We start from the raw sequence: 13,097 nt of genomic DNA on the forward strand, positions 1-13,097 counted from the left end.
AGCAAGTTAGGCTTGTAACGTGAAAGTAGTCCTTGGAGATAGTTACGAAAAGCCGCTCCTCGGAAACACTCGGGCGTAAAAGTTAAGGAAGGCCGTTTTACTACCACAACCTAGTAGCTGAGATCTAGTGGTGGCTCGGTCCCAAAGCAGACCATGAAGGACACAGCCGAAGTAACCCACGATTATCTTTCCTTTCAAACCACAGTTATTTCCCCCGAGGGGGTGCACCGTTCCCGGAGGTACTGCAATACCGGGTCGATGCGCGGAGTGGACGGAGCAAGCTCCTATTCCATCTCCCTGCTCCAAAAATACATTTAATATAATGTCCTCGGATAGAGGACGTATCAGATATTAAACTGATAAGAACAGATACTACACTTGATCTTAGCCAAAAGGCCGAGAAGCGATGCCCGTTGCTTGCGCCTACCCGGCACCCTGCTCCTGCCACCCATATTTCAGTCACGGTGAGCAGTGGCACCATCAAGCGAAGCCTCATCGCCACAGCATCTTGACACATGTGTAGAATACATTAGACCCCGTGAGGATTTCTTTTCAATTCCCTACGTTTTTCAGTGAATTTTTATATCCGCTTGGCACGGTGGCTAACGGGCCGACCCTAATTTGCATGCCCCGCCTTTCCCACGCGGGCAGGCCTACCGGCGCGGGTCCGTCCCCCCCCCCCCCCCCTTGGAACGACCTCTGCGCGCATGAGCGGAAACTGGGCTGCGGACGAGCTCCTCGTCGCTGCCGGTTCTCGCGAAATGACGGAACCGAGGGAATCTGGGCGCCTCCCAACCGAGCGGTCGGTAGACCGGAGTTGGAACAGGGGGGTCCTAGTTCCCAAGGAAGCCCTCGGGTCGTCGCTGTGAAGACACAGGGGGTGCCCCGGGACTCGCTCGGTCCAGGCCCAGGACTCGGCCGGGAAGCGCCCGTCCGGGGTCGCCTGGCGGGGGCTGCAGAGAAAAAAGCTGGTAGCGGAGGTCCGGCCCCGCCAGGGCCGACTCCCTCCCTGGGCCTCAGGAGCCCGCTCCACCCTGTCGGCGGGGGGCTTGAGCAAACTCCTTCGCCTCCCCAGCCTTAGTGTCCCCATAGGAGAAGCGGGAACCTTAATGCCCACCTTGGGGGATTGAGGGAGCCTACACGGAGCTCATGAGGCCACCTTGGCTTAGTCGTCTACAGTGTGCATCCTAGTGTGCCGACCAGGTTCCGGGGAAGTTTCAGTGTCGGCTGTGGCACTGAAAGGAATTTGGCTGTGGCACTGAAACGGATGAGCCCGTATTGCATTGCATTGCGTTGCAAATAGGAAAGAATTATCGGTCGGGCCAGGCTTTGTGCTAAGTGCTTGCCTCGCGTCACACTTGCAAAGGTGACCTAACAGGTGGGGTAGCTGAGACCGAGAGGTCAAGCAACTTGCCCCAAACCACACACATGGTTAGGGGAAGAGGCCAGATCCGCCCATGAAGCCGAGAGCGCGGGGCCTAGAAAAAGGCACCAAAAGAAAGAAAATGTTCTTGTTTGTGTGTCCAGCTCACTAGGAGGAACAAGTGTTGCTGAGCCTGCCGCACAAGCCCTGTGCCTGCGGAGACAGGAACCAAGCCGCCGTCTGGGGGGGCCGCTAGGAGCGCAGACTTGGAAGACCTGGGCCCTGACCCCCGTGAACCTCAGGAACCCCGTGGCCTGGTACTGGACTCGGCCTCCTCGCTTCACCCTCTGCCTGCGACAGGTCATCTGTAAATCGGAGAGAATGACTTGAGAAATTAATAGACGTCATTATTAGGAATAACGAGACACGGCCGGCATACCCTGTGCCTGCAGGAACCAAGCGCGAGGGAAAAGGGCTCAGGCAGGTCACTTCTCTCTCCGCAGCTTAGCCTCTTCGTCTCCATCCGGAAAACGGGAACCTTAGCGGCTGGCGTGCAGCCCTGTGCTCAGCCTTCCCTCACCCACCCAGGGCCCCTGTTCTCCGCTGCCTGGCACATTGTACTCCATGGCACCCAATATCGCGTACACTTACTTGTCTGCTGCCTTTTAGCCTAATAGCCGGTAAGCTCCGGAGCAGGGATCTTTTTCTCTCTTGTCCACGTTTATACCTCCAGGGCTCAGATCAGGGCCTGGCATATTACTAGACGCTTACTGTTTTCGGGGGGGTGTTGTTGGGTTAATGAATAAATAAGTATTAAGTAATGCGATTTGTGCGTGTGGAAAGCGAGTAGCACACCTCCCGGCTGGTGGTAATGATGACGACCCTCTGCGTTTCTCGGCGTTTCGTTGGTTCCCTTTCTGCTCGCTGCCACGTTTATCGGGCCATCTTGTCGTGCTCGCTGATTCAGTTTCTCAGGTATTTTGATCCTTGGAGGGAGGAGGTGCCTTCCTTCGGTTGCAGACATGCGGGCTCCGTCGTTGCAAAGGAGCAGCTCCTGCTCTAAAGTCGTGATTGAACGTTCTGATTCGTGCACCGGCTTCTCGTGACTTTGGTGAGCGAGCCAGACCCCCTCGGCCCGCTCACCCCAGCCAGAGTCTTAACACTTCCAAAGGCCAAAACTCAAAACGTCGGAGTTGGGAGAAAGGAAAGGTTAATTGAGCCAGAAGGCGCCAACTGAGAAGATGGGAGACCTAATGGTGCCTCGAATCCATCTTCAGCTGACATACGAAATTAAGTAATAACTACACAGATATAATATTTCCCATCCCCCCCCCTCACTCATTCTTGTCCTCTCAGCTGGGCTGGCTGCAGAACTTTGGTGGGACCCATTCAGTCCATAACACCCACTAAATTAGAATCTGCATTTTATAAGGTCCACAGGGGGTTTATGAGCACATTAAAGATTGAGTAGCAATGCTTTGAGTCACATACATTGGAAAAGAAATGGCAGTGGATGGTCAACCTGTACTAGTCATTTTGTATGTTATCTGATGAAGATATTCCACAACTGGCTTCCTCAGCCAGTGTTTTTTGTTTTGGTTGAAATACACTAATTTACTATCATCATAATAGCTACCAGGTGTAGAGGACTTGTATATGGCAAGCCCTTTGCTGAATACCTCACTTATTTTATTCTCATAATAACCCTGTGAGATAAGTATGATCATCCGACTTTACAGATGAAGATATTGAGGCTGGGAAAGATAAGTAATTTGCACAAGTGCTCAATGGAAAATGTCAAAGTCACGGCTGGAACTCCTCTTCCCAGCCAGTAGTCCTCATAATGTGGTCTCGGGGCCAGCAGCATCAGTATCACCTGAGAACTTGTTAGAAATGCACATTCTCCACCTGTGACTGATTGGTTGACAGGTATTCTGGAAATGGGGCCCAGCAATCTGTGTTTTATCAAGCCCTCCAGATGATTCTGATGTACTCACAAATTTGGGAACCACTATTTGAAGCTACACACTCTCTCAATGCATGCAAGACAACGTTGGTGAGTTGGTAGAGAAATCTCAAATAATAAAGACTAAATCAGACTGTTAAGGTCACTGGGGATTAGCTCCTGTTGTGAATGCTCCAAGGAGCCCATCAGCTTCCATAACTGGCCAGTCATCATGTTCCGTTCAGAGTGTGGTCATGGCTCTCCCCCACCTCATGCCTCTGCTTCTCTCTAATTTGGTTGTCCCTTCTCCCCCATCATTGCTCCCCAGGTGTTACCATCCTTTTGGGACTCCTTGTTGTGGTTCCTTGCTGATCACCCAAGTCCCCTTCTCCAGCCAGGGCCAACCCTGAGCACCAGGCTCCTATGCAAATGGATACTGGACACCATTCCCCACCTGGATCTTTCCCCACAAACACTGCAACATGGCAGCAACTGAGTTCTTCATAACCTTCCTTCCCTGCAGCCTCCTCCTGCCTCAGCCTCCCCTGCCCCTGTTTTTAGGCTCTCAGTAAAAGTAGGAGATGGGGGGTCAGGTGGGGTGGAGGGGATCAAGGGGGAAAAGGGAGCATGTAATACTTTGAACAATAAAGATAAGTTTTTAAAAAAGTATGAGAAATATAATTGAAATTAGATTTTATGCTCAAATAATGTTCATTCAAATATGATCTCACGTCCACAAAAAACTTGAAGAGGGTGGAATTGCCATTTCCAACCCTAAACTGTACGAAAGGTCCTGTCTGAAAGGACTCCAGAAGAGGCAAAGGAACCTGTACAACTTAACCTACTGCTCCACTTTTCTTCAGGAATCAAGCAGTGGCAAGCATATCCAGCAGGGGGCAGCATCTGCTGCTTTCCAGCCCTTGGCTGGGCTCTGGGACTTGGTTTTGGAAGGACTGCCTTTGAAAGGGCCGTTGGTAGGGGAGAAGGGTACCTATGGGGCCCTTCCACATTCCCCGCCCACCCCCTCCCCTCCCCGCGCGCGCGCGCGCACACACACACACACTCATTCCAGAGGTATGTTATGATTTTCCCCATTTTATTATTGAGGAAACAAAGCTGGGATTTGAAAAATGGGTCTTTGTGATTCCCAGGCTAACAGCTGCTCCTTGGAATCCACTACCCTACCCCACTGTCTCCTCCTTTCATTTGTGCACTCAGACAAGTACTTGGTTAGGATACTATGTTTCAGAGAAAATGATGTCCTCAGTGCCCTGGCCGGTGTGGCTCAGCTGGTTCAGCGTCATCCCGTGCTCCGAAAGGTCACCAGTTCAATTCCTGGTCAGGGCACATGCCCAGGTTTGATTGGTTTCTTTCTTGCATTGACGTTTCTCTCAAAAATAAATAAATAAAAAATATTAAAGGATGTCCTTAGCCACTTCTTAGCGGGGCTCCATCCACTCACTTCCCTCCCCTACTCTAGAGCATGGACTGTCATGGGGAAGGCACCTGGAATCATGAAGCCCCTCATCACATGCTGAGGAAACTGAGGCTCCCAGGGGGAAAGTGGCTTTTCCAAGCCACTCTACTAGTGAGGGACAGAACTCATGATGACTCTCAGCCCAGGGTTTCAGCCTGCCAGGCTTTGAGGCTGGCCGCTCCGGTGTCATCCCTCCCCCTAGCCTGTTTTTCTCCTCCAAGAAGCCACTCCTCCCCAGTAAAGGCCTGTGAGTTCAATGCTACTCAGTCCTTGTCAAGAATGCTCAACTCAGTATCAACAGGATCCCCAAGGGCTCAAGGACCCCAGACGAAGAAAGTCCCAGGCTGGGGGTGGATGTTTGGTTCCCATACTCGGGGAACCCCCTAGTACATTTAATCATTCCCTCATGCATACATGAATTCCTGCAAGATTTCCTGACTGCCTAGTGTGCCAGGCACGGTGCTAGGTACTACAGAGCTCTAGATGAAAAAACCCAGCTCTAGGGCTCAGGGCTTAGTCTTGGGGGGGAGACAGCTCTGAGGAAAAGCAGTGACACAGCAGCTGGAATCTGATCCAGGTGGGGGAGCCACTAGGGGGAAGCAGAAGGTCCCAGCTAGTCTGTCCTGTCTAGAATGCTCACTTGACTCATCACTTAAACCTTGGTTCTAATGCTACCAATTGGAGAGGGCTTCCTCAGTACCCCCTCAATCTAAAGTAGTTTCCTTCCCCCATCACTCTCCAGCACGTGTTTGCTTAATTTTCCTTGACTGCATGTATCACTATGTGAAATTAGCTTCTTTATCCACTGCCTGTCTCTCCCATTCCCCACCGTAATACACACTCCGCGGGCACAGATCCTTGTCCATCTCACTCGGGGCTGCATGCTCAGAACCTAGAGTGGAGCCTTGCATGCAGCAGACACTCCAAATATGAATGTTCAATGTACAAATGTTTGAATGTTTCCCACAGAGCAGCCCCTGACTCAGGCCAAAAAAAAAAAATGAATGTTTTCTGTAGCGAATCCCCCAGTACACTAGGTCCTGGGCTGTGATCTTGTGGAGAGAAATGGCTGTAGAGGTAAGAAGGCCAGGAAAGCAAATGATCGTTAATGGAGGAGGTTTCCTGAGGCCAGAGCTAGGGGTGCGGACTGGAGTTCCCATCTAAAGGAGACATGATCGGGGTAGACCCACAACCTGGTGCTGCCCCGACAAGCTGGGTCCCTTCCTTCCTCCCTCCCTTGCCCCACCTTCTCCTTCCTATTTGTTCATCAACACCTTCTGTGGCAAACACGAAAGGTGAAGGGTGGGGTGGGATTGCCAGTTTCACATCCTTTATCAGATAATCAAGTGACAATTTTCTTCTTGGGTGTGAGGCCCAGGAGATATAGGAGAAATGTTAAAGAAGTTTCAAAGATTGTTGAAGAAACACAAGACAATCTGTATGTTTTCAGTTCTCTGTTTCTGTGTGTTTTTTGGTTTCATAGCCACTGAAACATTTGTTCAAAGCCACGCTTGGACAATTTCTTGCTGGATAACCTTGGGTAAATTACCTAACCTTTCTGTGCTTTGGTTTCTTCCTTTTATTTTATTTATTTATTTTATTTTTTGTTACTCCTCACTGGAGGATATTTTTTTCCATTGATTTTTAGAGAGAGTGGGAGGGGGAGGAAGAGAGAGAGAGAGAAACATTCATGTGTCACATCAATTGGTTGCTTCCTGCACTCACCCTGACTGGGGTCTGGGATAGAACCTGTGATGACCCAAGTATACGTCATGCCCTTGACCAGGAATCAAACCTGCTTAGACAGATGCTCTAACCACCGAACGACACTGGCCAGCACTGATTTCTTCTTTTTAGAATAACCATACTTCTTGGGTTGTGTATTAAAAAAGGAAAAGTATTCCAAGCTCCTAGACCAGAGCCTGGCACGCAGTGGTCATTCACTGGGGTAGCAGTCACCTACCTCTTGGCTTGCTCTGTCTTCCCCCCTCCTAACTCACTGTGCTCAGCTCCACCTCTGTTCCTTTGCTCCTGCAACCATCTGCCACCCCCCAAAATGGGGGTGTAATAAACTCATTTCCTAAGGTCTTAATCTCATCAGGGATTCAAGGAGCTTCCAGCATCTTGGAGGTAACCAAGTGGCTGACTTTGTGGCAGGGAGGGGTAGAAGGAGGTGTCAGGGCAGGCTGGTGCTAAACAGATGGGGAACTAGTGGCAGGAAGGGCTAGGCCTTCCTGTCTGACAAAAACTGACCCTCCCCTTTTTCCAATCCCCCTCAGATATAGCCTTGAAAAGGTTGATGTTGAAGTACATAATAAACCAAGAACCCAGCCACCTTGTAAAAATGGAGATAGTAGATTTAAAATTTTATTCTCTTTTGCTCCTCTCCTCCTTGTCATCACGGTCCTCCTTTTGCTGTGATCCTTTTGGTCACACTGCCCCTTTGTGACACGCCCTCTTTAGGGATGCCCAGATTGTATCAGCCTGCAATGGCTGGGGAGGTGCTGCCCAGTTCTGAGCCCCTCTTAATAATCCTACACAGGGCTAATGAACTCCTAGAAACCTTTCCAGAAGCTTTCATTTGACACTCTGCCTCCCTTCTCTGAAGTTCTACTAGTCACGGTTTACAAAGGCCCAATACATACACTGTCCTGTACTGTCACTGTGTTCCCTGTGATTGATGAAACATTCAAACCTGTAGAGAATTTTTATGAGTTTATTTGAGTCCTGGCCAGTGTGACTCGGTTGGGTGTCGTCCAGTGCACCAAATGGCTGCCAGTTCCATTCCTGGTCAGAGCACATGCCTGGTTTCCAGCTCAGTTCCCGGTGGGGGGTGTGAAGGAGCGTCAATGCTGTTGTTTTTTCTCTCTCTCCCTCTCCCTTTCTCTCTTTTTAAAAATCAATAGAAAATATTTTTTAAAAATCAGTAGAAATGTTTTTAAAAAAAGTTTGTAAGCCAAAACTGATGACAATTGCTGGGAAGCAAGATCTCAAATGCTCCAGAGAATGACAATTTCGAAGTTTCTTTTATGCATTTAAAATTAAGCAGGGCCCGGCTGGTGTGCTCAGTGGTGGAGCATTGACCCATGAACCAGGAGGCCATGGTTCGATTCCTGGTCAGGGCACATGCCTGGGTTTCAGGCTTGATCCCCAGTGGGGGGCATGCAGGAGGCAGCCCATCGATGATTCTCTCTCATCATTGATGTTTCTAACTCTCTCTCCCTCTCCCTTCCTCTCTCTGAAATCAATAAAAACATATTTTTAAAAAATAGAATAAAATTAAGCAGGGAAACCTTGGCTGGTGTTGCTTCGTGGTTAGAGTTGCAAGCGAACTGAAGGGCCTCGGGTTTGACTCCTCATCAAGGGCACGTACCTGGGTTGCAGGTTCCATCCTGCCTTTGATGTTTCTCTCTCCCCCTCCCTTCCACTCTCTCTAAAAAAAATTCAATGGAAAAAATATCCTCAGTGAGAATTAACAACTACAATAAATAAGTAAGTAAGTAAATACAGTGGTACCTCGGTTTTCGAATGTGATCCATTCCGGAAGACCATTCAAGTTAGGAAACGTTCGAAAACCGAGGGATCCACAGCCGACAGCCAGGCCTCAGGATCTTGTCCTCAGCAGAAGCCGTGTGCCATGATCCACTTTCCAGGGGTGTTTGAAAACCAAAGCATTTCCTTCTGGGTTTACAGCGTGAAATGTTTGTCAAGGGAGACGTTTGAAAACCGAGGTACCACTGTAAATAAATAAAATTAAGCAGGAAAGTAAGAAAGAGTACATGAGGGCAGGAGAAAGCAAGATGGGGATTGGATTATAGCAGCGATTTTCAACCAGTGTGCTGCAGCAGGCACTCTGGTGTGCCACAAGAATTTAAAAAATATATATATCTTTATTGATTTCAGAGATAGGAAGGAGGGGAGAGAGAGAGAGAAACATCAATGATGAAAGAGCCATCATTGATTGGCTGCCTCCTGCACACCCTCAACTGGGGATCAAGCCCACAACCTGGGCATGTGCCCTGACCGGGAATTGAAGCACGATCTCCTGGATCCTAGGCCGATGCTCAACCGCTGGGCCACGCCTGGCCAGGCACCTTTTTTTTTAGAATGACAAAAAATATATTTTTTGATGTGCTGCAGAATTTTAGTAATTAATTTATGTGTGCCATGAGATGAAGAAAGTTTAAAATAGCTGGGTTACAGGATAGCTAACAAGATTCTGTGCTTCCCTGAGGGTAGTTAAGCTTTTGTCAAAGGTGTATTAATCTAGATGCACAAACATTGGACAAGGCTTGCTTAAGGGAAAGACAAACATTTTACTAAAAAGTTATATACCTGGGGTGTGACTGCTCACCATGACCTGCCCAGTTAGGAACTGGACTTTATGGTCAGATCACCCTGTGAGGTTACTTTTGGTAGAACCCCCTTTCGTCCCCACCTGTCTGTCAGTGGTCAGTCTTGTCTCTCTCAGTAGTGTAAGCCCACTGAGGCCAGACCCTGTGGCCTGAACATCCTCTATATCCCCATGGTCTCTCTGGCTCATGCAGAGCACACAGTGTGAATGAGGTCAACAAATGTCCACCCTGTGAAAAAGAATCCTGTCTTTATCTATTTGAACAAGGGAGGCCCTTGAGGGGTCTGTGGCTGGCCAGCACTCTGACCAGCGATTTAGGTTTTGTTTGCTGGGGATGTTTGACCCTACAGCCTCCTTGATGAGAGAAGATGGATAGTTCAGGGGTCAGGAGCCCAGACAATGGATTCAGGCAGGTTCTTGCTCAGCCTCTTACTAGCTGTGTGTGACCTCGGACCAGTCATTGAACCCTTTTGAGCTTCGCCTGCAAAATGCAGCAGCAGCACCAGTTTCTACCTCTAGGACTATTGCGAGAATCAGTAAGGGCGATGGATTTAGACTGTTTTATGGGGTTCCAGGTGACACAGTTCGAATATTGCATTAGCAAAGATAGAGGAGGAAGACTGGTCAGCAGCCCTGGAAAAGAGGCTGGTGGTGGGATTTTATACGTGGGTGGAAAACTCTGGGGGAGGGGGTGCAGCGGAATATTAAGTTCTTTACTTTTCACACGAGTTCAGCGCTGCCCCTCACACCATCTACCCTGCTCACTCCCGAGTTTAATACCGAATATTAGAAAAAAATCAATTAAAACGGTCACGGATCGAACAGATGCAGAGCGGTCCGGGCTGCGGGGCGCTTTTTCCACGCCCCCGCTCCGCCGCCGCGAGGCTGCTGATTGGCACGCGCGCCGTGACGTCACCCGCGGGTTTTAAGGCGAGTCCCGGCGCCGCAGCGCAGCGGCCGCTCGCGGGAGGCAGGCGCGGAGGTGGCGCGGCGTCGGGTGCCGGCCCGGAGCGTGGCCGGGAGAGGTAAAGGCGCTGTGCGGGCCCGGCCGCGGCCGCCCCGCTGCGGGGCCTGGGGAGCGGGAGTCGGCGATCAGAGGAAGGCTGGCTGGGGAGCGTCGCGAGGCGGCGGGGAAGGGGTCTCGGTGTGAGGAGGGGGTCGCGGCGTAAGGAGGGCGTGTCAGCCGCCTGGGGACGGGGAGGGTGCGAGCGGGCCTCAGTCTCGCGTCTCAGCGCCCGCACCCTAACTCTTAATTTGGGGGCGCTGTTCGACCTGCCCCTTCCCGGGAGGATTATCGCCTGGGGAATAGGGGTCTCGGCGTCCGTTACTGCATCACAATCGGAAGAAGAGGCGCTGGATCCAGCCCCCCCCCCCCCCCAGGCGTCCCGGGACCTCGGGGTTTCTCTAGATCTCATCCCCCTTGTGAGGGCTCCAGGGAGAGGGGAACGCCTTTATTACACCTGCAGCTTCTTTAAAAATAAAGGGAAGGGGGTGACAAGGAGGCTGGTTTAGGAAAGGATCAAGAAGTTGCACATTTCACGTTTGTTAAACCTCTTGTCCGATTTTCTCTCATGACCTTTCCCTGTTCAGATAACCCAGCTGTGGTCCCCAGAGCCTGCAATTTCAAGGCCACCTTCGTGCCTCTACTGTGAGCCCCAAGACCAGCACCTTAGCTGGAGCTCACCATGGGGAACCACTTGACAGAGATGGCGCCCAGCACCCCCTTCTTGCCCCATTTCCAGGCCCTGCATGTCGTGGTCATAGGGCTGGACTCAGCTGGAAAGACCTCTCTCCTTTACCGACTCAAGTTCAAGGAGTTTGTCCAGAGCGTCCCCACCAAAGGCTTCAACACGGAGAAGATCCGGGTGCCCCTGGGAGGGTCTCGTGGCACCACTTTCCAAGTGTGGGATGTCGGTGGGCAGGAGAAGTTGCGACCCCTGTGGCGCTCCTACACCCGCCGGACAGACGGGCTGGTGTTTGTGGTGGATGCTGCCGAGGCTGAGCGGCTGGAGGAGGCTAAGGTGGAGCTGCACCGAATCAGCCGGGCCTCAGACAACCAGGGTGTGCCCGTGTTGGTGCTGGCCAACAAGCAGGACCAGCCTGGGGCCCTGAGCGCTGGTGAGGTGGAGAAGAGGCTGGCAGTGCGAGAGCTGGCCGCTGCAACTCTCACCCACGTGCAGGGCTGCAGCGCCGTGGACGGGGCGGGTCTGCAGCCAGGCCTTGAGCGCCTGTATGAGATGATCCTCAAGAGGAAGAAAGCTGCCCGGGGAAGCAAGAAGCGACGATGACTCCAGGCCACCCCCTCCTCACTAGTAGGGGTCTGTATACTTGGACAGCCAGGCGGAGCCTGTGGCCCCTCACTTGGCCCCAGGGTGCAGGACTTGCCCACCTAAATGAAGGACTGAGGAGCGCACTGGGTGTCCTGCTTTGGTGTGGCATTGGGGAGGGGGATGTGAGATGGGCTGTCTACTCATATCTCTCCCTCATCCTCACCTCTGGAGATGTGGGGGCTACAGAACTGAGGAGCCTTCAATATAAACTGCAAATCTACCTCGACCTTGTTTCTTGTTTTTCTTTGGCTTTTTGATTAGATGTATTTTGGGACAAAGGAAAGTTGCTTGGAGAATGCATTTGGTATGGAGAACTGTCTCTGCCCTCCCCCCCCCCCCCCCCGCAATCCCCCAGACTGCTTTTCTAGGGATGTCAGTCATAATAGTCTTTATTTTTGTGTCTATGTGAAAGTGCCAAGAATCTCTCCCAACATTTGTAGATCCACTGCCATTTTATAAGCTATGTGTGTCCTCTGTATTAACTATTTTTTAGCATTTATCTATAAGTTATTAAAGATTGATGACACTATATCTAACCTTGGTCTGGCATTTTCTTTTCTCCTTACCTAGCCCTAGGGACAGTGCAACATTTCTATATGGGTAGGGGTGGGGTTTAGGGGTGGGTGGTGAGAGCACCTTATCTTGAAGTTGAATTTGCCAAGCAAGCGCTCTTCTAAAAATTAGAGTTGAACTGCTCCCCCAAGCTATTGCCTAATCTCTGCAGGGGTTTTTTGTTTTTTTTTGCTGGGGGTGGGGTGGAGTGGGTGAGTGTTTCTCCTTTCTCTTACTTTCCTCCTCTCCCCTTATCCTGTGGCTCTTACTTGTCCCTGATACCATCTGGTCTTGAAGATTTAACTTCAAGATTTGGTGGTCTGAGCTGTTCCCAGGTTTTTACCCTTGGGGACACAGCCTTAGGTCTATATAGGTAAGTCCTCAAAGAGCTGTTCTGTCCTATGGTTGGTCTGTTTTTTTGTTTGTTTGTTTCCCCTTGGGGGGATCCTGTGAGAACAGAAAGTAATTCCTTTCTGGCCTAAAGCCACCTCAGGGTGCTCAGCCTGCTGACTGTGCTTACTGGCAGCAATGGCAGTGGCTGGTGCTGGGGACGCCTGGGCTAGATCGAGCCAGCCTGGCTCTGACTAAGCCATTAGTCTCCTGGCTCTGGGGATGATAGCTATTCCCAGGAGAGGGGCAGTAGTAGCAGCTGTTAGTGCCTGGTGGGAGTGAGGACTGCCGGACATCCACCCCCAACCCTCCGGGAGAGGAAGGGGAGGGCCACTAACGTTAGCAGTGACAGTAAGACTAAAATGCTAACACTGAGAGCGCCTGAGTGCCCTTGCCCCTCCTCACCAGCATCAGCGCCGGCTGTGTCTGAGATAACAGAACAGAGCCTCCTAATAGGTGAGAGTAGTGAGTAAACACCCAGAACAATTCTTTCCAGCCTCCAGCCCTCCAGTCACACTCCCAGCCTTTGTGCAAACATGGGATCTTCCTTGCCAGATAAAAGGACCTGGGAAGGGAGAGAAGGTGCTGGCAACACTATTGGGGGGGGTGGGGGGGAGCCTTCCTAAGGCATTGCTTCTTCCTAGCTGGGCTGGCAGGAGCCAAGTTTTGCTGCTGAGTCTGGGCCA

General features: G+C 51.0%; 1 protein-coding gene across 1 annotated transcript; it reads left to right on the forward strand.

Annotated features, from left to right (window-relative positions):
* Positions 1 to 10,071: 10,071 nt before the first annotated feature.
* Positions 10,072 to 12,000, forward strand: ARL4D (ARF like GTPase 4D). The gene is made up of 2 exons (XM_081162523.1): positions 10,072 to 10,164; positions 10,730 to 12,000. Exon 2 carries the CDS (start codon positions 10,825 to 10,827, stop codon positions 11,425 to 11,427), a length of 603 nt encoding a protein of 200 aa, XP_081018649.1. The 5' UTR covers positions 10,072 to 10,164; positions 10,730 to 10,824; the 3' UTR covers positions 11,428 to 12,000.
* The last annotated feature ends 1,097 nt before the right edge of the window (positions 12,001 to 13,097 follow it).

The sequence above is a fragment of the Miniopterus schreibersii genome (assembly GCF_964146895.1).
Source record: "Miniopterus schreibersii genome assembly, chromosome: 16".
Classification (NCBI taxonomy): domain Eukaryota; kingdom Metazoa; phylum Chordata; class Mammalia; order Chiroptera; family Miniopteridae; genus Miniopterus; species Miniopterus schreibersii.